The sequence below is a fragment of the Protopterus annectens genome, chromosome 2.part1 (assembly GCF_019279795.1).
Source record: "Protopterus annectens isolate FY-2018-M chromosome 2.part1, PAN1.0, whole genome shotgun sequence".
Classification (NCBI taxonomy): Eukaryota; Metazoa; Chordata; order Ceratodontiformes; family Protopteridae; genus Protopterus; species Protopterus annectens.
Window position 1 is genome coordinate 852,366,373 of NC_056729.1, and position 25,571 is coordinate 852,391,943.

Below are 25,571 nucleotides of genomic sequence, written 5' to 3' on the forward strand. Positions count from 1 at the left end.
GCACTATTTGTTCTGTAAAATTTTATATTTAAATGTAGCCATCACTCATAGGTGTATATTAAGCTAATGGTCACATGTGCCTTTAAAACCCTAGCAATGTTACCCAAATGTATCCTACAAGTTATTGTGCCTTAAGAGTTTATTTTAAGGGGTGTATGTTAGTCAGGGCATGATTTAACAGCTAACTCTGTCCATCAGAGACATATGTCATACAAGGGATGAATTTTCGATTTCCCCTCCACTGGTCCAGGTTGCTGTTGAATGTAGTTAGGGAAGGGCTATGCTTCATATGGATGGGAAGGCTGTTATACAGAATGGGGATTCCCTGAGATGCTTAACTGTCCCTCCTACATGTGTCTTATTTAAGTCGCAAGCAAAGTTTAAATCTTTAGATCTAGTAGTTCTGGATGCCACTGCAGGCCATGGTTTAATGCAATGGCCACTTAACCCTGTTTGTTCAGAGTCTAACTTTTCTTTATTATTTTGTTTGTGGTTTGCAAAGTCCTCTGATGCATGCCTGAACATTATAATAAGTGTGTTACATCAGGTTCCTAGCCAGAATCTGAACCCCCTTTGCTTGCACTGTCTTGAAAGAGTACATTCACAGTTGTAATAGGTTTTGGATGTTCATTCTATCCATTTGATATTGGAGGAAGGAACATTTGTCCCAGTTGTAAAGGTGGTGGCAGAATGCTGTTCACATGGAAATCAGATGGTGAGTCTTCCTTGTGTATCCCCAGGCAAAAGTAAGAGCATTGCCACGGAGACAGCACTGAGTGGATTTAAGCTGCTTCTTCCTACGGATAAGGGCAGTTTGCATCTGGCATCCTAAACCCTGCATGTTATGAACTTATTGTCAACTACCAAGGGCTCTGTCGCCTACCCACTTTTAAGCTTTGACTGAGGGAGATGTGCCTTCAGCTCCCATTCTGGGAAGTCTAGGCTGAGGTTCTTGCTTCTCCCTGTTTTCCAGTAATTAACAAGTGAAAAGTGGAGGACTAATCCGTTCCTGAAGATAGGCCTTTGGAGTCATCTGACATAATGGTGGTACTGAGAACCAGGCATTGTCCTCCAGGGACCAGCTAACAGGCCTGCTGAGGCCAGCAGATTCTGTTTGAGGAGGGTCCACGTTGTCATTCTGCACTATGATTCACATCTTGGGCTCTCAGTGAAAAAGGTTTACGCTGCAGATACTGAAATACACTATATCATTAGGGAGTTTGGTTTCTATGTCATGCAAACCTATCCCTTCTTCACACTACTATTGTCAAATGTGGGTTTTTGCACTCATTTCCAGTTCCCCAGAGCAAGTTCTTCACTGCCTCCTCTCATGCAAGTTCATGCTTATTGGCATTGGGAGTTACGATACTTCTTTGCCCTCTGGGTCCTGTGATGGGTCAGTGAATTTCAAGGCTGCTGTCTGAGATGGGCAAGAGTATGGAATCAGTCCCACATTGCTTCCCATTCCCACCCAGATACCCCTTATTCTGAGATGTTTTCTAGCCTGTGAGGAACTTAGCTTTAAGGTCCCCTAGTATTTCATACCTAAAGCAGCACCTTATGGAGCTTCTGGGGAAGAATTCTGGGAGTTGTTGGGCATAAACAGGACTGTTGGCATGTTATCAGCATAGACTAAAAACGCTACACCTGTACCCTGCCAGCCTAAAAGAAGGATTCCCTTTACAAGTTGCTACCTGATTAGGAAGAGCATATTAATTGCGACAGTGCTGTAATATCCTTGGCCTGGTACATGCCCCAGACAGCACAGAATTTTACCACCTTCATGCAAGACAGGAAGTCTAGGTTCATGAGCAGGTATAGCAGGAGCACTTAACTCTTCTTCCTCATTGCAACATATGGTCACCTGTTTTCTTCCATTCCCAGTTCCAGTCACTCCTGAGTAAAGAATTGGATTAGTTTAATGTCCTTCCTGAATCTGGATTCAAGGGAGGCGTTTGAGACGTGACTTCCACAGTGGAATATCACATCTTCCTTTGTAATTTAACCTATGTTGACACTTAGTTTGGGCTATAAGTTTAGGGATGGACTCACGCAGGATGGAGTGGCTGAAGTTATCCATGCTGAAGAACAAGCTCTGGAACACGATCTTGCGTGTATGTTTTTTGAGAAGTGGTTTACTTTCTGAGGATGAAACCGGGCCTCTAGTGTGTACCGGGCCTTACAAACCCTTTCTCTTGTCTCCATGCCTTTGTTTCAGACATGGACAGCCTTAAAGGAAGAGGCCTTTTGGCATCTGAAAAAGGCCCTTATGCATTGCACATTTGTGGTGACACTGTTGCCATTGAGATCAGCAATATTGGCTCCTGTGGTCATCATGCAACAGTCTTGACTGTGGTCTTGGGTTGTTTTTTGGGAGTAGTTCTGCAAGCTTTCCCTGACCTGAAGAACCATTATAAAAGGCAAATGAACTCTAAATGTGGTCACCTTCACATTCAGCAGCTCATCCTTTCTTTTGTGTTGCCTAAAAAGCACATTTGAAAAATGCCAGTAGAGAAAGAAAGTGAGAAATTCTGATGCTTAGTATTCAGATGCTTAGTATGACAACTGCATTGTAGAGAGAGGCTGTGTGTGAGCCTGAAACTTTGATAAAAAAAAGTATAATGTAGAAGACCAGGTTATGCCTGCCCTAAAAACTTAAGGGCTTCTAAAGTTTTAGGCTCTTACACATTGCGTCTTCGAGGTGTAGTTGTTATAAGAAAATACAAGGTGCTCACTTTCCAAACAGGCATTTTAAAGGTGTCTTTGTTAGCCAATGAAAAAGATGTACTTTCATTTTTAAGGCATAAGGGAATTTTTAAGCACCGTGTCTAACATCAGTAACATAACTCCCAACAAAGGGCTTCTGTTAGCCCGGAAGCTCAAGTAATTGCATAATCCACATCATTCCAGTAAGAGGTGATGCGTTACCTCTATGCTGTTGTCTTAACATTTTCTGTTAGTGGACTAGTGTAGCATTTCCTGTTTTTCTTCCACAACCCTTCCAGTCACTGGTGAGAGACATCTGCACTTTTGGAGAGTAGCTAGTCTTGGTTGCTTTTTTTTAGCTGTGGTTAGTTGGTCCCCCCCACCCCCCCACCCCCCACAATAGTCTACTTTTGGCCATTTAAACTAAAACTGAAGACAGGGCTCTTCTTTTATTTGGTTGTGAAATCTACATTGTGCGCATTACCTTTTTCCACCTGTACACCCAGACACTTGTGTGGTATCTTCTCAGACAAGGTGACATAAGGATGTCCCCACTCTGACATGTCTGTGATTGGACATCATGATCTCTGTAGTTAACATTCCTGTAGAAGAAAATATGCCGTCAGTCACTTTGGCCCCTCCATCACTCCTCCCATGAAGCTTTGGCTTCACATGCTAGCATCTCTAGAGGTAGAACACTTTAGAGACTCTTTTGTTACCAGGAAGACTGCAGTCCGAAGAGCCATTTCTCCCCCCCCCCCCGGGGGGGTGGAGGATCATAGGTTCATAGGTTCATACTAGGCTATCTGCCCAAGGGCATTTATAAGCCTAGCCCATAGTTATTTGGCTTTCGCCACCCCTTTAGTTTGAATAAAACTATGCCTATTATTTTGCTGTGCCTCTGTCAAGCAGTGACACTGAAGTAATCCCTGGGGTATATCTGCGATCCCCCATCCATTGGTCAAGATTCCTCTTGAACAAGGCCAGCGAGGTGCTCTGCCTCACATGTACCGGGATTTTGTTCCACAGCATAGGGAGTCTCTGGGTGATGAATCTGTCCCTCCAGCATGTTCTATTAATAACCGTGTCAAGGTTTAAGTCTCCGCCCTTGTGGTTCTGAGGGATCTAGATTTTTGAGGTGAAGCATATTCATCAAATCAGGGTTTGACATGGCCTTATATGTCAGGCACAGGTCACCTCTGAGCAAGCGGTATGAGACTGAATAGAGCTGGAGTTCTTTCAGTCGGGCAGCATAAGACATATTTTTGAGACCCTTTATCCTTTTGGTGAGGAACTTTTGGGGCCTTTCCAGCTGCTGCAGGTGTCTGGTCAGATACATTCGAATGGGGCATTGTACTCAATCATAGGTCTAATGAGTGATGAGTACAGGGGCGATGACCTCCCTTGATCTAGATGTGAATCCCTTCATGATCAGGTGGGCAATGTAGAAGGTTTTCCTAACTACTTTAGCAACATGAGTGTCAAACGAAGGCTACTGTCAACCTGGGTCCCCAGATCCCTGATGACTTCTTCTGTGCTCAGTGGATTGCCACCTATATGGTAGCTAGGGGTAACCTTGTTTTTCCCGAAGGGTATGACTATGCATTTCTTGGCATTTAACTTTAGGCCATGGCTCTGGCACCAGTTATCCGTTTCTGTGAGGCCCTTCTGAAGGATATCTGTGTCAGATGTGTTTTCGACTATGGCGCCCAGTTTGCAGTCATCTGCAAACTTTGTCAGCCATAACCCTCCTGTGTTTGCTTGTACTTCAGAAAAGTAGATGCCGAACAAGAGTGGACCCAGGACTGAGCCCTGTGGGACGCCACTTGTGACAGGCTTTGAGTCTGACATGGCTCCAGCAACTCTGACCCTGTGGGTTCTGTCACTTAGCCAGTTTGCAACCCATCTTGTGATGTATGGGTTTACATTCAAGCTGATGAGTTTTTGATGATACCTGAGTGGGTATTGTGTGAAGGCCTTTGCCAGGTCAAGGTAGGCTGTATGGACTGCCTTTCCCTCATCAATGGCCTTGGTGACTGTCTCGAAAAAGTCAACCAAGTTTAAAAGGCATGATCTGCCTTTGACAAAGCCAAACTGGGTTGGATCCAAAGTCTGCAAGTTCCCTATGTCTTTATTTATGAGTTCCATTATGATCCTCTCCATGGCTTTGCAGATAAGGCTTGTCAAGCTAATGGGACGGTAATTTCCAGGGTCGGTGGAGGCACCGCCCTTGTGAAGTGGGACCACAGTCGCCACATCATAGTTCTCTTCTGCTCCTGTTGAATGCAGCAAGTTGTGAAGGGATGTTGAGGTGGTAGTCTTCTCCTTTCTCTGAATCTTAATGTTCCTGTACTTTGCCATTTCTTCATCTCTTCAGAAAAGTTTGAGGAGGAGTATCATGATATTCCTTTTGCCTCTCAGTGGCCCATTTAGGTGAATACTAGGGCAAAGTTCTTTAAAGGTGTAGCAGTAAGTTTCAGAATTTAAGTACAGTTTACTTTTAGAAAGAAGTGTGAAGACTCTTAGTATAAAGTCTGGTATTTCCATTAGCGAGTCAAGTGATGTGTCGACTTATTTCACTATGAACATGCCTTGTTAAACTGAAAGGTCTCTGTTGTTTCCCTTATGTCAAGGTTGTTTGTATTTCATACAAGGTTATTGCTGTATTTGTGTTTCAAACACACCAGAAGTACAAAACAGTATTTAAAGATGCTTTATATACGTCTCTTTAAACTAGTAAATTTACTTGCTTGAGGATTATTCATTACTCACACGTATACTCATAGCTATGCTACCTTAAGATGCAGTGGTTTTTATTTTGTTTTTTGTTTTATTCCTGCAGGCATTCATTTGGAAGGGGCTATTACTGTTTCTGGTTGGAAGAGCAGTACATTGAAAGGATCCCCTTCAAGACAGATTCAAGTAGTATGCATACTTCTCAACCTCTCAGGGCAAGAAATCTGGACAAAGCCAAAAATAATGGGGGTACAAAGGCTCAAAATAGGGACACATTTTAAGTATTGCTCCTAAAAACTTAAAACATTGCTAGAATACCAGGCTTTGCATTATGTATTTTCTGAAGTCTGTGAAGTCTGAAACTCAACTGTCCTAATTTGTTTAATATTTAATAGCTTCAATCCTTCGTGATTTTCCAGAAAAACACATTTTATGAGGAACAGTGAGGCAAAAATCTGGACCGTCTGTGAACATCTGTAAAGTTGAGAGGTAGTATCTAATGAGACTGAAAGAGTATGTACTGTTTTTGTCATTTTTATATCACACATTTTGTGAGTGACTGTTGAACACAATTAAAATCATTTGAAAGGATCATTACCATGTCAGATGTCCCCTTTCGCTTTCCTGTTCACTTGCAAGTTGCTAGGTTGCAGCTAATGTCTATTTTTCTGTTTTAGGTTCGTGATCAAGATGTTCCTGTGAAGCGGAACTTTGTCAGAGTAATCGTCAATGTTGAAGACACTAATGACCATGCTCCTTGGTTTACTAACCCTTCTTATGTAGGAAGAGTGTTTGAATCAGCTGCACTAGGATCTGCTGTAGTCCAGGTCACAGCAATGGACAAGGATAAAGGGCAAAATGCAGAAATTATTTATTCGATTGAATCGGGTATGTACAAACTTATGCACATAGTAGCAAACACATTTTCAAAAAGTAAATATTTAATGTCAATAACAGGACAGCAGCACAGGCTTTGTTTTAAGACCTGCGATTGTTGAAAAGCTCCCAATGATGGTAGTGGCAACAGACATTTAAACCAATTTGTATTTCAAAATGGTGCAGTGGTTATTGTAGCTGCTTTGCAAATCTTGGTTCTCCATTTTGATTCTTAGACAGGGTTCCTTCCACATTGCCTTTCTGTGTCGACTTGATATTTTTAGTCAGTGCTGTCATTTTCATATCGCATTGAAGTGGCATGCCATAGATAAATTGACACTCATCCAAAATCACTTGTAGGTAATGATGCAGTTTCTGTGAGAGAATTTATGCACATGTTCTGTGAAAGGCTAGCATCCTGTCCAGGATGAGTTTGTCTGCCCTGCATCCACTGAGTACCAGGCTAGCTTCCAGCTACATTGCAACAATTAATAGATATGTAAAGCAGGTACTGGAGAAAAAAATAATTTGTGCATTTGCATTTCAGTTTGAAAGCCCGATCCTTAAAGAGAATTGTACTGTTCTAGCTTAATAGCAACCACTGAAATTGGATGCATTTGAATAAAACCTGGATGATCAGTAGTTTGGCTCAAGTCATCTTGATGAAAAACACTAGGTGGTTGAAGCAAATATTAATACCAAACAAGGTTGGCAGTATTGGCATATGTACTGCCCAGAGGCATTCTGAGGGCAAACTCCAGAAGTAAAATCTCTCCTTGTGTCTGAACAGTAGAGTATTTCACAGTGCCCCACTCTGGAAGGATTGGTATTACCCTTGGAGTGGAGTGCCTGGAGCTGTTCGTACGTGTTTACCATTTGTAGTAGTTGCGTATGTTCTGCATGTTCCTTTGCCTGGTAGTATGCAGCATGTCTTCTCCAGATCTGAAGTATGTACACAAGTAAATGAAGAAAAGTCGTTTTTATACTTCGTCTGACACTGCTTTGAGACAAATTCAGACATTCATGCATGCACACATTCAAACATTTACACGCCCTTTAAGCCAAACTGTTTTTAATATGCTTTGTTATATTGGTTATGCAGGCAAAACAAGTTTACTTGCCTTCTCTGTATTTATTTATTTTGACAGTATGTCTCACTGCACTGAACAGAATAGATCTCCTTGGTTATGGGGGCAACCTTTACCTAGTTTTCACTTTATTTGCTGTCAAGTGAAAGCTTACCTAGTGAGTGGGTAGATGTGGTAAACTTAGATCTTTGAAATTAATAACTTCTGTTAAACCTGCTATTCAGCAGTGTTTAAAAGTTAAATTGTTGCTGTTTTATGTGTAGCAGTGGATGTTTGCCATCCCCTAGGGTTCTTCTATTTGGGCCCATTTTGTTTTCCTTTTCATTGACCTAACTGTTAACCAGCATAATTTGGGTTTTGTACATCGACAGTGTTCTTCTTTTTTACCATGACAGCTGTATACCACTGCTGTTCAAACAAAACTATCATACCACTGTAATGTTCTGTATCACTGGATTACATAAAATAGATTAACTATCAACCATCAAAAATCTGCTGTTACGCTCTCTGCTACTCCACAAAAGCTAGGTATTTCCGTAAAAAAATTCTAGGTAAAGATTCAGAGCTATATAATTATTTAGGTATGTGACTAAACATACTTGGGGGGCTTTCTAAAAGCCCCTACCCCTCTTTCAAACCACTTGTAGACGAAGGTAGTGGATAAAGCAGTGCAGCAGACAAAGATTATTACTGAATAACTAATGTGGTCTGCCCCTGAAGAACAAAGGGATTTAGGAGAACAATGGCTGTTTTTAGGAGAAAGAAATGGACAGAACTGGTCAACATGTTCTTTCCCAAAGTTGAGTATGGGTGCCCCCATCATTGCATTGAAATCTGCACACAGTAATGTCCTACAAATTGCAAAGCTACAAATATTGTATTTGTGCACTTGGCTGAACCAGAAACCGCCACAGTCACTTGTTACTGGAGTCCAGCTGGCTGTAAATCACAGGAAGAACAACTCGACTACTAACCAATTTTCTCAACAGCCTAATAGTGTCCTCCACTAGCCTCAAAACGGGCAGTAAGAACCCTTTGTTATGATCTCAGAACAAATGAGGATGCCTTTACCCTAGTATAACCACCATTTAAAGCTGTTGTCAGTAAAAAAAAAAAAAAAAAAAAAAAAAAAAGGCAGTTTGCTAGTTAAGATCAGCTTGGATGAACACTGTCAGCTGAAGTGAGACAACTTAAAAAAAAAAGAAATGTAAACATTCCTAGTTAAGCTTAGACTTTCTTCACAGTGAGTGTAAATGTAATTGCTGCAAAGACAGTAGGCTAAACTTTCAGGTATGAAATGTAACAAATGTGTACTGCTACATTGCTAACAAACTGTCTTGCTTGTCTGGCAGTTGGCTTAGATGGTTAAGGAACTTACTGGTGCAAGGTTTAATTCCCTTAACCTCTGTTGTCTTAACCAGACAGCATTCCCTAGGGTTACCACCTGTCCCACTTTGCGAGGGACGGTCCCTCTTTGGGCAGTTGTGTCCTGACAAAAAATATTAAAAATGGCAAATGTCCTGAGATTGTAGGACATAATTATGTCCCATATTTTATGTAATAGTTGCATAAAACAGTTATTCTGTATCTAAAATACCTAAATGTTACAAGAAACAGAATAAGCAACTAAAATGCTACAAGAATAAGCTTTTATTTAGGCAAAAAAGTTAAGTTCTATTCTTTGTACTGACCGTGGGTATGTGTCGGCCTGTAAAATCTGATGTGTGTCCCGAAAATGTCCCACATTGGCCATTTGAAAAGGTGGCAACCCTAGCATTCCCAGGCTGAGTCTAAAAAAGGTCCATGGAGATCAGCACTCTACCCTGGCGAACAGCTACAAATAAAATTAAAAAATAAACTCTGTCCTGATGAATGACCCTGTAAGGTATTATTTATCTTTTTTTTCCTCTTTTTCTGTGAAACAAATTATAAAATTAGCTGTCGTTTTCATTTGCAGTATATTATCATGTCTTAAATTCATAAGCTATGTAATATGCTTTTAAGCTTAGCTGGAAAGGGTCCTGTGGCAAGCCCCACCTACCTTATTAACAAATAAATGCAGGTTTGTCCTCTAGCTGTAGGCTTTCAACACAAGCGTTTTTCTGTGTGATAGTGCATATCATGACGTCCCTCTGTTCCAGTATTCTTAACATTAGGAAGTTGGCTGCCACGACAACCAGACGTCCAGTATACAAAAGACTTTTACTACTAGGGGTGCATGGTATGTTGCATGTAGGATGCTGTTGGATGTTGTCCATAAAACTGACGAATGCATGCACCCTTCTCAGAATTTCTTTGCCACCAATTTGGACACTTCTCATACATGTGGTCTGCTCTCTGAAGTGGTTATCATCTCAACATTTCAGATAAGAGCCCATTTGGGAAATTCTTTCTTTACCTTTTTTTATTGTGGCTAGGTTTAATGTCATCCAGTAAAGGCAAATGTTCTTGTGGACATCGGATTCCACATAGACAACACTAGCAGTGCCTTTTCTGTCTTGGGCCTACCAACAACCACAGATCTTGTTCAATCTGCCAGGCCTTTGTGCCCAAAACTTTGAGAAGTAGGCTAGCTTCCCTTTCCATTTATTTAGAGAGTCAGCGCTTGAAACTCCTTGCGAAGAGTGCTAAGGAGGGTACTGCAGGGCCTGAGGCAGAGTCGCTTGTTAAGCAGAAGGCCAAGAAGCCTAGGTCTGAAACTTCTGATGCACCTCTGGTGGTAGAAGTTTCTACTGAGGCAGTTGCTAGCCCGAAGAAATGCTCAGCCCCTACATCCGATCCACAGGCTGAGCCCGTAAAGGAGGCCTCCTTGGACCAGGATGGTAGCACGTCCTTGGAGATGATGCAGACATCCAGTACGGACATCTAGACTCGTGATCAGAAGGCCCTAGAGGAATCGCTGAAATTTTAGTTAGGGAGGGCGTGGATTCCGACATCGTAGAAACCAGGCCTGTGTCCGATCCACCCTACATAGTGGAACTACATGCTAAAAAGAAAAAAAAACAGAAAAACAAAGCATTTATCACCACCCTCTGATCCACTTCAGGATTGGAAAAATTTTACATGAGGTATTTTTAATGCCCTCATATCTCTTAGGCCTCCTCCTGGGGTTTCAGTCCAGGCTCTACCCTGGGTTACCTCTCCACAGAAAAGGGTCAGGAAGAGGCTTCTTACGAGGAGGGAGCGTCTTCAGAGGATGAGTCTTCAGCATATTCATCTCAGATACCCTCCCCACTGGATTCATATTATGCTTCCTGGAGGAGGACTCCAATGGCACTAACTCTCCAATGGAGGAAATTACCTTTAGTGAGACCTTGGGGTAAAGTGGGGTAGCATTTCAAATGGGACAGCTGTAAGTCCAAAAAAGGTACTACGAACTAGGAAGAAACTCCTAGTCCTCAGTCTCCAGTCCTACCTGCCTTCTTAGATGTTTTTGCATCCTACAGTAAAACCCCTGACTCCCAGCCCCCCCCCCCGCACCTAAGAAACCAGACATATTCTACAAGGTGCCTGAGGACTGTAAGTTCTTGTTCAAAAGCTGGCCCTTCTGTCATCACTGTGGCTTCTGATAAGGCCGCTAGGTTTCTTCCCTCCACCACCCTGCTCACCTCTAACAAAGACAGCAGACATATGGAGAGTTTGGGCATGAAAGTATACACTTCTGCCATCCTCGCCATTAGGACTATAAACTGTCAAACACACATGACTAAATACACCTTGGAACTCCTGTTCCAATGTAACGTTCAAAGATTATTTCTGATGTTCCATACTCTGGGAATAAATCCTTGGCATCATCCCTGACTGGAGCTTTCTCTCAAGTGGCCCACTCCATAAAATGTAGCTACGTTGCTGGGGAGGCTTCAGTTTGGACAGCTGCTAGAGGCTTGGTCCTGAGAAAAGTTGCTTGGCTGAGACTACAACCTCTACCAGAGGACATTAAATACAAACTCATGGATGCCCCCTAGACAGCTCAGCCGTGTTTGGCCCTGCTGCTGCAGAATTGTTCAAAACCTTACAGGAGAAGGGAAAAGAGATGTAGAAACTAAAACACATCCTGTTCTCTCCTGTACCAAAATTCCAAAGGAACAATCCTTCTTAAGCCATTGTTCGTTAGAAGGCAGTCATGGCCTCCTCCATCTAAGCCAAAAAAGTCTAGCAAGAGACCTCACCACCTTAGGACTCCACTACAAACCTCACTTCAAAAACAGTCCTTTCCAGACAGGCCAGGGTCCATCTGACTATTTGGACCCCAAACATCCCACCGTTTTCCTATGCCTTTCCTTTCCTTTCCAGCATGGGAAGACCATAGCACAGGATGCCTGGGTGCTCTTCATCATAAAAAAGGGCTGCTTCATGGTATAGAATTCTCTCCCACCTTTCAGGGCTATCCCTCAACCTACCGGAGACCAACTGCCACAGTTCCCAAAGATGCTACAAGATCTGCTGGATCAAGGCATTATCCAACCAGTACCACCCAATCAAAAATCATATTCAAGGATGTTTTTGGTACCAAGGAAAAGAAGGCCCATGGAGACCATCCCCGACCACTGCTACCTCCACACCTTCCTCATAGTACCCACATTCAGAACACTAACCTTGCAAATTGTTTTCCCCTGTATTCCTCAAGCTTGCATGGCTTCCATAGACATAAAGGACGCTTACCTGCACATCCCCATTCATCCCAATTACAGGAAGTTCCAAAATTCTCTGTGGCTTCCTGGCACCTTCGGTTCTCTGATTTGCCTTTTGGGCTCTCCACTCCCCCGGGGTATTCACGAAATGTCTAGCACCAGTAATTGCTTTCTGCAGACTTCAAGGCATTCAGGTCTTCCCATACCTGGACAACCTTCTCTTTCAATGCAGTCAGTTCAGGAGCACTGGAACCCAATCTAAACTCCGCCATCTCCATCCTACAATCACCGGGTTTCAAAATAAACTACCAGAAATCTGCTTTCCTCATCCCAGGACCAGATATTTGTAGGATGCAGGCTACAAACAGACCTTATGAAGGTCTCTTTCCCACACAGAATGCTCAGGAGTTAATTTGCTTTTTTCCAAAGCCTCATCCCACTGACTCACATTACAGGCAGGGCCTTTCTCAGAACCATGGCCTTCATGGTATCCACCATCCCAATGCTTCCCTGGCAAAACTATATATACGGAAACTAAAGTGGTTCCTGAAATCAGTGTGGATGCAACATGCACATGCCCTAGAGTTCCCAGACCCCCTCTTCCTTGCCTGAAGATGGAAATTACCTGGTGGATTCAACAGCTAACTGCCAGCCCAGGTCTCACATTCCATCGTTTTAACACCTGTTCAGGAGATGTTTACAGATGCCTCTGACACAGGAAGAAGAGGAGCTTTCGACTCCATAAAAGAATAAGGGACCTGGTCCCCCTCTCAAAGAAGTAAAGACATCAGTGTTAAAGAAATGAGGGCACTCCTGCTGTCCCTTAAGACCTTTCAGACCCTCTTCATCCCAGGCCCTCTAAAAGATCACACAGACAAACACGACTGTTCTCTGGTATGAAAACAAACAGGAGGGACCATGTTTTACCCCCTTTGCAGACTAGCTCTGCAAGTCTGGGATTTGGCTGTCAAACTTCAAAACTCCCCTCCAGTCAGAATGTAGTGGCAGCCACATTGATCAGGTTTGAAACAATCCCACGAATGGATGCTTCACAGGGAGGTATTCCTGGACATTGTTCACAGGACTCCACAAACAGACCTTTTTGCCTCCTCTATGAACAGACAGCTTCCATGATTTTGTGCCAGAGATCCTCATCATCTAGTCTGGAAGGTGGACAACCCTCAGTTTTTCATGGAAGGGGCTGTTTTGGTATGCATTCCCTCCCCTTCATATCATTATAAATGTCCTGCTAAAGATTCAGCAGGACAAACCAAGAATATTGATGGTGATCCTCTTTTGGCCAAGACAGCATTGGTTCCCCCAGCTCCTGCATTTAGCTAAGCACAGTCACCACAAGCTACCCCACAGGGTGGATCTTCTAATGTAACACAAAGGAATTCTATTCCATCCCCACTTGTCTTCCCTTCAGCTGACATTGTGGGTGATAGTGTCTTAATTCTTTTCAGACACCTTTTATCAGAGGACGTGCTCAGGGTTCTGCAGGAGGCGAGGAAACCCAGTATAAGAACATCTTGCTTATCCAAATGGAATAGATTTTCAGTTTGGTGTCTTTCCTTAAACCAGGACCCACTAGCAGTGGAAGTCCCTCTGGTTCTCTCATACCTTTGTGAATTACTAGATGCTGGCTTAAATTGCTCTTCAGTCAAAGTGCACTTGTCAGCTGTTTCTGCCTGTCTGCCTCCATCTCCTTTAGCTTCTAGATTTGAGGCTAATCATTTCTTAAAAGGTGGCCTTCACATAAGAACCCCCAGGAAATCTGTTGCATCCCTCTGGGATCTTAACTTTATATAAGAAAAGCTGACCCATGCTCCTTTTGAGCCAACAGTTTCTGCTTCCTTGAAATTTTGCTCCTGGAAAACCATTTTCTGCTTGCATTAACTTCAGCTAGAAGTGTTTCTTAACTACAGGGGCATAATGGCTTCCCGTCCTTTTTTGGTGTTCTGCAGAGACAGTGTCTCTCTCTCCACACCAGCCCTTCCTTTATGCCTAAAGTGGTAAATGAGTTATCCCAAAACCAGTCTGTCAATTTGCCTTTTTCTCTACTCCACAGAACTCTGCAGAGAGGATTTTGCACACCTTGGATGTGTACAGACAGTGTAGGTTCTATCTTGACAAAACAAAGGATATCAGGAAATCGGAGCAGTTATTGGTCTCATTCCACCCTAGAGCTTTAGGGCTCCCTGTATCTAAACACATTATTTCCAGCTGGATCTGTAAAGCCATTTCCTTCTGCTGTGAGCTCCATGGAAAGAGCCTCCCTTCTCCTGGTTAAGTCACATTCTACCAGGGCTGTTGCTTCCTCTCGCACCTTCTTCAAAGGAATGGACACTAACTCCATTCTGGAGGCAGCCACCTGGTCTTCAATCCATACCTTCACCAAACATTACATATTGGACAAAGTTTGCAACTCTAGGGCAGGGTTTCCAAAAGCTATTTTCCATGGCTTCATGGAAAGCTCCACTGCCCCTAACCTCTCCCCTTTCCTCATGAGCTTTGGTACTTTCCCTCATGTTAGCAATACTGCAACAGAGGAAAAGAAAGACATAGATTAGTTGTGTAAAATCTTACCATACTGATAGATGTCCTCTTCTCTGTTGAAGTATTCCATCCCTCCCTCCTTCCCCCTAACTTTGTTCTTACTTGGATGTACTTAACCTAGATACTCCCTTAGACAGGCATTACTCCTGGAGCACTTAGTTCTGAGGATGGTGTGTGCATATGTCACTTTTATGGCCGACGTCCAACAGCAGCCTACATGAGACGTACCACACACCTCTAGTAGTAAAAGTCTTTTGTGTATAGCCAACATCGGGTTGTCACAGCAGGCAATTCCCTTATGTTAAGAATACTACAACAGAAGAGAAGAACATCTATTGTTGTGGTAGATTTTACACAACTATCTTTCTGTATCATCTGGTGTTTTGCTGTATTAGTCCTCTGTCTTTGAAAAGAGTCTACTGTTAGTTTCTTCATAACAACACTTAGAAATTTCCTTCCTGATTACATTTGTGCCATCTCTAATCATCCCTTTATGTTGGAAATTTTATTTTGTCTCCACACCTTAAATTCACAGTAGTGTAAGTGTAATATATAATATTCATCGTGTTACACTGCTGCAGTCTTTACACTTGAGTTATCCTGCCGTCAGGCAGTCCTGCAGTCGGCCAGAGTTCCAAAGTCTTGGTCCGGCGTCGGTTGCTGTCGCTTCTTCCCTGACGTCAGTGCGCCAGGGGTATATAAGATGCATCTGACACCATTTTCTTCAGTCTTTCTTGCCACGCGGTGCCCGAAGCAGAAGCAGTTCGCAAGTGCCGGTCGGCTGAATCCTGAGATTTTAGAAGTCTAATTTCAGATCCGAAGTCTTCAATAAAGCTAAGTACCCCGTTGGGGAAACTTTTTTCTTGCCTCAGACTGATGTCAGAAAAAGTTAATAATTGTATTTCTTATGGGAAGCAAATACCTCATAAGGGCTTCCACTCTTACTGTATTCCATGCCTAGACCCTGATCACGACGTCACTAGTTGTCGGTTTTGTGCTAGATTTAACAAACACACTATAAAAAGACGTTTTGATTTTGCTTTGCACTACTTTGGCTGAAGGTTCAATTATACTATGCCGTCAGATCAACCAACGACCGCAATTCCGAAAAAACGCAAAGACAAGGATAAAGACAGGCATCCGAGGTCCAAAACCGACGACGAAACCTCTTCTAGGTTCTCAGTGAGGCACTTTCGCAGCCCCTGACACCCGCTACCTCAGAGCAACAGGCCACCTCTGGAAACTCAAGGTATTGGGCGTATGGAAACTAATCCCTCAGATGGGTCCAGAGCCGCTGAGCAGGCATCGGCTTCGGAGAGTGTTTTCAGACCTTCACAACTTACCATTAAGGCAACAGCCAAGACAAAAGTACCATTAAAGACAAAGAAGCAAGTACAGCATTCTCCAGGACAGTCCTCCATGCCTAAGAAACAGATGCTTAAAATGGCCGAAGACCTCATTACTCTAATCAGGGGTTCCCATCCCCCTCCTGAGAAAATGCCTAGGCAGGATACAGACTATGATTCCTCTGATCAGGTTTCCATTTCCTCTGATTCCTCTTCAGACCAGGGATACTCTCTACCCCCCTATGAGGACTCTGATGCTGAAGAATCTATCCCTTCAGCCTCTCCTCCTGAGGATTACTCTTTTGGGGAAACTTTACATACCATGAGGGAGCATTTCCATTGGGAAAGTCAGGATTATTCAGAATCCAAGAAAAGGCTCAGGGATTTCCTTTTATTGCCTCAACACAGGCTATTCCACCTGTGCTAGATATTGTGGATGTGTTCTCTGAATCCATCTTATCTCCTGATTCTTTGCCCCCTGCACCAGCCAAGCCAGATAGGTATTATAGAGTCCCTGACTCTCACAAGTTTCTTTATAAAAACCCTTCTGCTGATCCAGAAACTATTTCCCAGGGTCCAAAAGGGGTTAAGGCTTCTATTGCAAAAAATCCAGTACCCTCTAACAGAGATTCTAGAGCTTTGGATAGATGGGGGAAGAAAGTTTACACTTCTGCAACTTTAGCAGTAAGGGCTTTAAGCTGCCAGTTTCACATGCTTAAGTACCAACAATATTTAATGGCTCAGTTAAAACAGAAAATGCTTGCAAGCTCAGAAGCTCCTGGCTATAAAGAAATGCAGGATTTATTACATGCAGTAGAACAGGTGGGAAAACATACTCTGCAATGTGGTTTTGATTCTTTAGAGGCCTCTTGTAGAGCCGCAGTTACAGGTTCTGTGATTCGAAGACATGCTTGGTTAAAGGAACAGAGTTTACCAGATCATGTTAAGGCAAAATTATTGGATGCTCCCTTACAGCATGATACCTTGTTTGGTGTTAAGGCAGAAGAGGTGTTAAAGAAACTGGAGGATAAAGCTAAATCTATGCAAACAGTCAAGGATTTCTTACAGGTGCAGCCACCTCAATTTAGCAGAAATTGGCCAACAAAGACTTGGTCCTTTCCAGTGTCAGACAGGCCACAGAGGCGCAGATACAGATGCCCAAGGGGCAGATCTCAACCTCAAGGCTCTAACAAACAACGACAGTGGGGCACCTCAACCCTAAAAGGAGGTGAGGACAAGTCTCAACCTTACAGGAAACAGTCCCAATGACTTTCCCCTTCGTACGCCAAGCACTTCCCTTTTGGCAGCCCCCTTAGGGGGAAAACTAGCACTTTTTTCTCAAAACTGGCAATCAATCACCCAAGACAAGTGGGTTCTGAATACATACCTTCCACAAAATCAATGGGCAGAGGCACAAAAACAAATTTCAGCTCTCATGGACATGAGAGCTATTCAAAAAGTAACACAACAGGAACAAGGGCAAGGATTTTACTCAAGACTCTTCCTGGTCCCCAGAAAGGACAAGGCCTGGAGGCCCTTACTAGATCTTTCAACTCTAAATACTTACCTGGATATTCCGAAATTCAAAATGTTGACATTACAGCAGCTTCTACCCATGCTGGGCAAGAAGGCTTGGCTTGTTACTCTGGACCTCAAAGGGGCATACCTGCATGTCCCTATCAGACAAAATTGCAGAAAATACCTCAGATTCAAAGCTGGCACAATGCACTACCAATTCTCTGCACTGCCCTTTGGCTTATCTACTGTGCCCAGGGTCTTTACAAAGTGCCTGGCGCCAGTAATTGCATTTTGCAGACAAAAAGGAATTCAAATATAGCCATACCTAGACGACTGCCTCATTCAAGCAGAGACAAAGGACATTCTTCTACAGCATCTGGCGTTTGTAAAAAGGTTGCTAATTTCTCTAGGGTACACAGTAAACGAAAAGAAGTCAAAACTAGTGCCCTCACAACAGATTATATTCCTGGGTGCCAGCTTAAATACAATGGCCCAGATGGCTTATCTCACGCCAGACAAACAAGTTCAACTAACTCAATATTTTCAGTTAATGGCAAAAAAGTCCCATCTCCCTGCAAGAAAAATTCTGCAGGCCCTGGTTTTCATGGCATCTTGCATACTACTAATACCATATGCCAGACTGCATATGAGGAAATTACAATGGTACCTAAAAAGTGTTTGGACTCAAACTCTCACAGTTTAGAAGAAGTAATACCAATGATTCCCTGCCTACAACAGGAGCTTCGATGGTGGGCAACAGGCATGTTACCTAAACAAGGGTCAGCCTTTTACCCTACCCACAGCCAGGCAGACTCTAACAACAGATGCTTGGGATTACGCCTGGGGAGCACACATGGCAGGAAAATGCATTCAGGGCAAGTGGACCACAGACCAAATGCATCTTCACATCAATCAAAAAGAGATGTTGGCTATTCAAAATTTCCTAACAGCTTTCAAGGACCTTCTGCATTCAGGACAATTATTATTAAAGACAGACAACACTACAGTAATGTGGTACATAAACAAGCAAGGGGGGCACTCATTCTTATCCCCTATGCAGGCAAGCCATGACCTTGTGGAACACAGCTCAAACGTATCAAGTTCATCTGCAAGCACAATTTCTGCCAGGAAAGAAAAATACTCTGGCAGACGATCTAAGCAGAAATATCATGGACCCTCACAAATGGAAATTGAATCCACAAATCTTCAGCATGGTAACGCAAAAATGGGGATGCCCAAACATAGATCGTTTTGCCTCCCCACTGAATTGCCAACTACAAAAATTCTGCACAGGGACTTATCACACACAAGCATGGAAAGTGGATGCTCTCTCGTTCAGCTAGAAAAGCCTAGAAGTTTATGCCTTCCCACCACTACCTCTCCTTTCAAAGGTACTTCTGAAAGCCAGACAAGAAAAACCACAGATGATCCTGATTGCTCCAGACTGGCCACGCCAGCACTGGTACCCAATCTTAAAGAACTTAGCTCAAGGCCCACCTTGGATTTTGCCTCAAATTTCACACCTTCTGACTCAACAGAACAATCGGATCCTGCATGGTCAGCTCAAAACCCTAAACCTGGCTGCATGGCAGATTCATTAGTCAAACAGGCAACACCTCTCTCTAAAGCTGTTATGGATGTCATTCTGGAGGCCAGGAGGCCTAGCACCAGGAAAGCTTACTCAGAAAAATGGAAGAGATTCTGTGCCTGGAACCAGGCTCAGAGCCTTCACCGTCTTGTCCCAAACATGCCTCAGATTTTACAATACTTAACTGAGATGCTGGACAAAGGCCTATCCTTCTCATCAATTAAGATCCACTCCTCTGCCATTTCAGCACATTACAACACGGATCCTCCTTTATTCTCTCATCCCTTGCTAAAGCTGTACCTCAGAGGGGCTAAAAACATAAGACTGCCCCGGAGAGCACCAACACCAACTTGGGACCTCAGTTTCATTTTGGAAAAACTGACCTTGCCACCTTTTGAGCCAGCCAATACAGCCGATCTAAAATTTTTATCATGGAAAACAGCTCTGCTCCTGGCAGCAACTTCAGCACGAAGAGTCTCAGTGCTACAGGCATTAATGGCAGTGGGACCTTTTATAATTTTTCATCAGGACAGGATTTCTTTAAGGACAAACCCTACATTTATGCCAAAGGTGGTATCTAGTGTGGTTCTTAACCAAACCATCCATTTGCCTACTTTTTATCCAAACCCCCAGAATAAAGGGGAGAACCTTCTGCACTCTTTGGACATACACAGGCAGCTACGCTTCTACTTGGACAAAACAAAAGCTTTCAGGAAAACTGAGCAGCTGTTTGTAGCATATGCTGCAGGATCACAGGGCAAAGCTATCTCAAAGCAGACTATAATGGATAGGACACTATATTCGTTACTGCTACACACAGCATGGAAAATCAGTCCCTAATAACATTAGGCCACATTCCACCAGGGCAACAGCCACTTCAACAGCCTTTCTCAGAGGAGTACCTACCAAGGAAATTTTGGAGGCTGCAACTTGGAGTTCAGTGCACACCTTTACCAAACATTACCACTTGCCTCTTTACTCTAAATCCAGAGCAGGATGGATTTGCCACTGCAGTTCTGCAGGGCCTCATAGCCAATCCTAACTCTTTATAGGCCAACCACCCAACCTCAGCTTTGGGATTCTACCCAAGTGTAATGACTGCAGCAGTGTAACACGATGAACATAGTACAGTTTTGTACCTACCATAAATGTAGATGTTCGAGTGTTCACACTGCTGCAGTCCACGTTACCCTCCCTCCATCCCCTCTGAACTAGCTGGACTTGTCTATGCCTTTCTATCCTATACAACCTTTGTGGTGTATTTGCTTGTAACTGAAGGTATTGTCTTTATTTTATATGTATATTTTTTATTAACAATATGTATTGCCTACCTACTTGGGGGCACCTGACATCTGGGGCAAGAAAAACTGAAGAAAATGGCATTGGATGCATCTTATATACCCTTGGCGCACTGACGTCAGGGAAGAAGTGACAGCAACTGACGCCGGACTAAGACTTTGGAACTCTGGCCGACTGCAAGATCACCTGACGGCAGGATAACCCAAGTGTAATGACTGCAGCAGTGTGAAAACTCGAACATCTACATTTATGGTAGGTACAAAACTGTACTTTTAGCCATGTCATAGTTTATCATTGCTGTCCTACTTTAGTGTTCTTTCTGTGACTCAGAACATGTCATCATTCAGTTTGCTAAAGTTATTGCCCTAACTTTGTGCCTCCAGTGGTCCAATCAGTGTCATCTGTACCATCTCAGCTCATTTGTATGCTCATTGATGTTGGCTGTACTCCCATAGCTGGTACTTCACACTGGAGTTGTTGTTACTTAAGTGTTGTGCTTCACATTTGTCTGCAGTGAGCCATAACTACTGATCTTCTCTCTGCTTGATCAGCTTTTCCAGATCCTTTCTTGGATTCTTTCCTCATCTTCCTCTGCAACACCTAACTTTGTATCATTATTGAACAAGTTAATTCTATTCTCTGTTCCCTTACATATGCCTGAAGCAAACATTACCGAAGGGTACTGCTCCCATTCCACCAGCTACATTCCTTATTCTTGCTATCATCCGTTTCTTCTTTACCCTCTGTCTTTCACTTCAGCCATGCAGCAGGTCATTTCCTCACGCTAGTTCCTTATCCCCAGCCCTTCCAGGTTTTTCCTTTTGGCTGCTTATGTTGGATTGATTCAAGGCCTTGGTGAAGTTCAGGTAGACCATGTCTGACCGTAGTCTTTAGTAAAGTTAGCCTGTAACCCTTTCATGCCTCGGTTAAGCTTTGATTGACAGCTGCTTTTGGATATGAATCCATGTTGAATGATGTCTCTTTGACTTCACCTGCAACTGCTGTTAGTCTTTCAGGTGCATGCTTCCCTACAATTTTCCTGCTTTCTCCTACCTTCTGTTCAAGAGTTCCACCATTTGGATGTCTTGCAATGTTGCAGTGGACAGTGATCTTGCAGAGATCCATCATGGATCTGCCACTGTAGTGGTCAAATTTCTGGGACTCTTGGAGGCAGTCATTGTGGTTCTTCTCTTTTCCCTAATGGCAGTTTCTCACCTCTCTATATGTATCATCGTGTCTGTTCACTGTTCTGCACACTCTGCCTTCTTTCCCTCCCTAGCATAGTACGACCATCTCTATTTCATTGATAACCATTTTGACTTAATTTTAAATATCGTAACTGGCTTTTTCTCTGTAAATACCATCCCTTTTTATCATATCTGGTTAAGGTGGGTTACCTGTAGTAGTAGAATCCTTGCTGTCAATAGTTTTGTGTTTAATTTCAGGAGTAGTACCACCATTAATACTTGCACATCAGGATGGTTATGCAACGGACAGCTGTAATTTTTATTTAAAGTTGGCCTATGTTCTACACGTGCACTTACTGCCTAGTTTTTGAAGAATCATTCAGCCAAGCCGTGTCAAGCAGGAATGGTAGTTGTCATTGAGTCTCATTTCATCAGCTTGGATAATTGCAAATTTTGAAGAACCAACATCATAAAAAGAATACCCTGATTGTGGTGAGGGTAAACCTCTGGACTGAATATCACCTCCAAGTTTGCACCATCTCAAGTGAAAAGAACAAATTTACATATATTTCACAAATATACATACATTTCACACCAGTGAAAGTAGACTTAACAAATGTTACTGTTTTAATCTTTTCAAGGCAACTGTGCATCTTTGTTTCTTTTAGTAAACTACAGTCAATCTGTTGCTCTCTGTCAGGCATTCAAACTATAAAAAGTTTGAATGTTAAGACATAGACAAAGACAGAAACAGTTCAAATTAAAAAGATTCAGAAGCAAACCCCAAAAAAGCTGTTTTTTGCAAAGGGCAGCCCCCCCTGCTCTCCCCACGCACCCTTCTACTTAAGTATACCAATCCAAGATCGCACTACCGTGGGGAAAAGTAAAAATACCAAGATCCTGCTCATCAAATACCAGCAACATTTAAAAGTTTGTTTTTGTACTCTTCACCCGATATTCCAAGCACTAGAGTTCAAACAGTTTTTTGTTTTTTAATACTTTTCTGAGATGGTTACTAGGAAAGCTATGTAGATTTATACATCTATATTTTACTACTTACTACATGACATCCACAAGTCCGTGTCCAACTGACTCACTTTCTGTACAGCTGTGTACAACGCATGCTTGGTTAATCTGCTAAGTGAAGTACTGCAAACTGTCACAATGTAACAAAGTGTATCTACTGATCCAGGAATTGACAGGTGTAGCATCATCTTAATAAGTGGTTGCCTGTCAGTGCTCGTTGACATGCTGATACTGGCTGTTCAGAACTGGAAGTCTTAAGAGCTAAACTCTGTGATTTCACTGTTTAAAATTCCAGTCCCTGCTGGTTCACAATGAAGTGTCTGACAGAATGTGCTTGAGTGTTTTCCTCCAGCAGTGATGTCCACTGCTGCACATCAGGTCTATATTATATTTTCGAAAGTTTCAAACATCTAACACCATATGGTCGACACCATATGAGTGATGTTTGAAATTTTGAAAGTATAATAAAAAAATAAAAATAAAAAACTATACTTACCTAAACACTGTAGGCAGGGGGGCAAGCCCCCCTGCACCCCCACTACTTAAATATTCCTACTCCCGAGATTGCACTGCATTAAAGTAAAGGGAGAATATTCCCTATGGCGATTTCCGTGTTATGCACATGACGTTTCGACTTTTCGACCAATCTGGTTCGCTCAATATACGTTCGCCGTTTACAATTTGCGATGACGCGATAGGAACCCCTGCACATCACCCCCTTATGTGTAGAGATGATGTAGGTAGCAGTGATGTCCACTGTTGCACATCACCCCCCTTATGTAGAGATGATGTAGGTAGCAGTGATGTCCACTGCTGCACATCACCCCCTTATGTAGAGATGTTGTAGGTAGCAGTGATGTCCACTGCTGCACATCACTCCCCTTATGTAGAGATGATGTTGGCAACAGGGATTTTTGTGAACTTTTATGTTGTCCTTAACTTGAATATGATTGCAGCTTTAACCTGATGGTACAAGTTTTCATTTGTTGTACTTTATATATCACAGCAAGCATGCATGTTTTACACCACATTACAAATTTACCAGTTATGGGCTGCATTCTGTGTACATACATATGTGCAGTATAGGATTATGTTTTCATTGAAGACTAATGAACCAGAGATTTAGGATGTGACCATTCCATGGTTTGCAAAGGTTCTCCCTTATAATACTGCATTCATCTTGGTAACATTCTGAATTTGTAGTTATGGTTCCCAGTATAATGAACAAGGTTGTGCTTGTAATACCAAACTGCAGATAAAGCTAAAAAATGAATGCAGTAACATTCTAAATCCACTGTTATGGTCCCCAGTATAAAGAAAAATGACTGAAAATGATGGCCCTTTTTACTGTACCCTTTGGAGGAATGCATTCTTTGTGTTGGTATGTACAGCACATGCATGGCCAAAAAGCCGCATACTAAGCAGATTTTGTGGTGGGTGTGTTTGTGAAGCATTTTTCGATTTTCCCAAGCTTGTTTTCATGTAGCTGATGGTTGCTGGGGTGGAAACTAAGTGAATGGTAGCTGAAGCATATAGCCTGTGCACATTCCTTAGATTCTTGCAATGTCTTGGGCCATTCGTAACCAGACAGTCTAAACAGTGGCATTTTGTTTAGTGACAGTTCACAGAAAATATTGCTGAAGCAAGCAGCTTGTTGAACTGATAGCACAAACCCTCTTCTCTATTAAACGTTTCATGTTCAAACTGAGAAGACTAGGCTAATGTGAAGAGATCAACATAGCTGGAGTTTTCTAATGTTCAATAAAGTTCTGATATTTAATGAAGCTGGCTTTGAACAGCATTGCAGTGCTGAACAATTAACTGTAGTGCTAAAAATCCTTTTTTTGTATATTGTGAGGTCTAACCTCTGTTATATCTTGTTCACGGGTATCAGGAGGCTAATGGACAGTCAGAGATAGGTAAAAGATAATGAGTATCGAACTGCATTTGTTAGTACTGGGAGCGCAGCCATTGTAATTGCATTAAATAACCATTTAATTAGTGGTAATTTGAGTGGGGAAAAAAAAACGTTTAATTCACAAAGAAGTCTTTTGAGGAAAGTGATGAGTAAAGCAGAATTTGCTTTTGCTGTTAACTGAGGTGCAATTAAGTCCTATTAAAGTAATATTTTCCTTTGTGTGCTCTCAAGTCTTAGTTTAGGATCGGAAAGAAAACGTGAAAGTATGGGTCTTTGCAGCTGAATGCTTTAGTACATTTTACCAGTGCACTTGTAGGATTAGGTCACAGAACAGATATAATTAAATGGAGTTAGAGGGTTCTTGTGCAAGACTAGAAAAGACAGCAGCTGTCTGGCATACACTTGAGCTAGAGATGCAAGTGTCTGCATTTTTCTCCCTTATATGAATTTTAAGTAGTCTGTTTTTGACAGTGGTCAAGTTAGAGGAATGTGTCACATTTCTGTGTTGCATGCAGAACTTAGTATTTGTGCAGGCTCACGTTTGTGAACTGATTTAAGCAAAAGACTGGAGTGGGACGTGGGCTGATTTAGTGGAGGGTACTTAAGTTGCACCTGCCTTTGACCATTACTCTTGAACTGGTTGTGTAGAAATCCTATGTTAAATTTAATGAACAAACATTTTTTTTTTTTATTTGACACCCACTTTTTCTTGTTTAGGGTTATGAGGAAACCAGAATCTGTCCTGGCAAGAAGTAGGTATGAGGAAATAGAAAAGCAATACTGACTAGACTGCCTATTCATCAGAGGATGTACACACATAACACCCCCCACTTATAAGCAATTTAGAGGTTTATCAGTTCCCATTTTGGCATATCTTTTATGATGTGGACTGAAACTAGAGACTCTCTGAGAAAAACCCCAGCAGACACAGGGAGTGCAGGCTCTGCATTGGAAAGAAGAGATTCTGGTTGGGAAATTGACTCATGGGGGTTGGGGGTGCAAGTGCTGTAAGTGAGCAGCAACTGATCTGTGGCACTATGCTATCTGTGTACATGCTTAGTGGCCCAGAAAAGTGTTAATGTATTATTCTGCC

General features: G+C 42.5%; 1 protein-coding gene across 1 annotated transcript in view; it reads left to right on the forward strand.

The window, feature by feature from the left end:
- Nucleotides 1-25,571, forward strand: part of FAT1 (FAT atypical cadherin 1) — a gene marked incomplete in the record, with an annotated part of 1,563,619 nt that overhangs the window by 1,184,496 nt on the left and 353,552 nt on the right. The window contains 1 exon segment of the mRNA XM_044062507.1: nt 6,120-6,330. Within this exon segment, the coding sequence (XP_043918442.1) occupies nt 6,120-6,330 (211 nt within the window).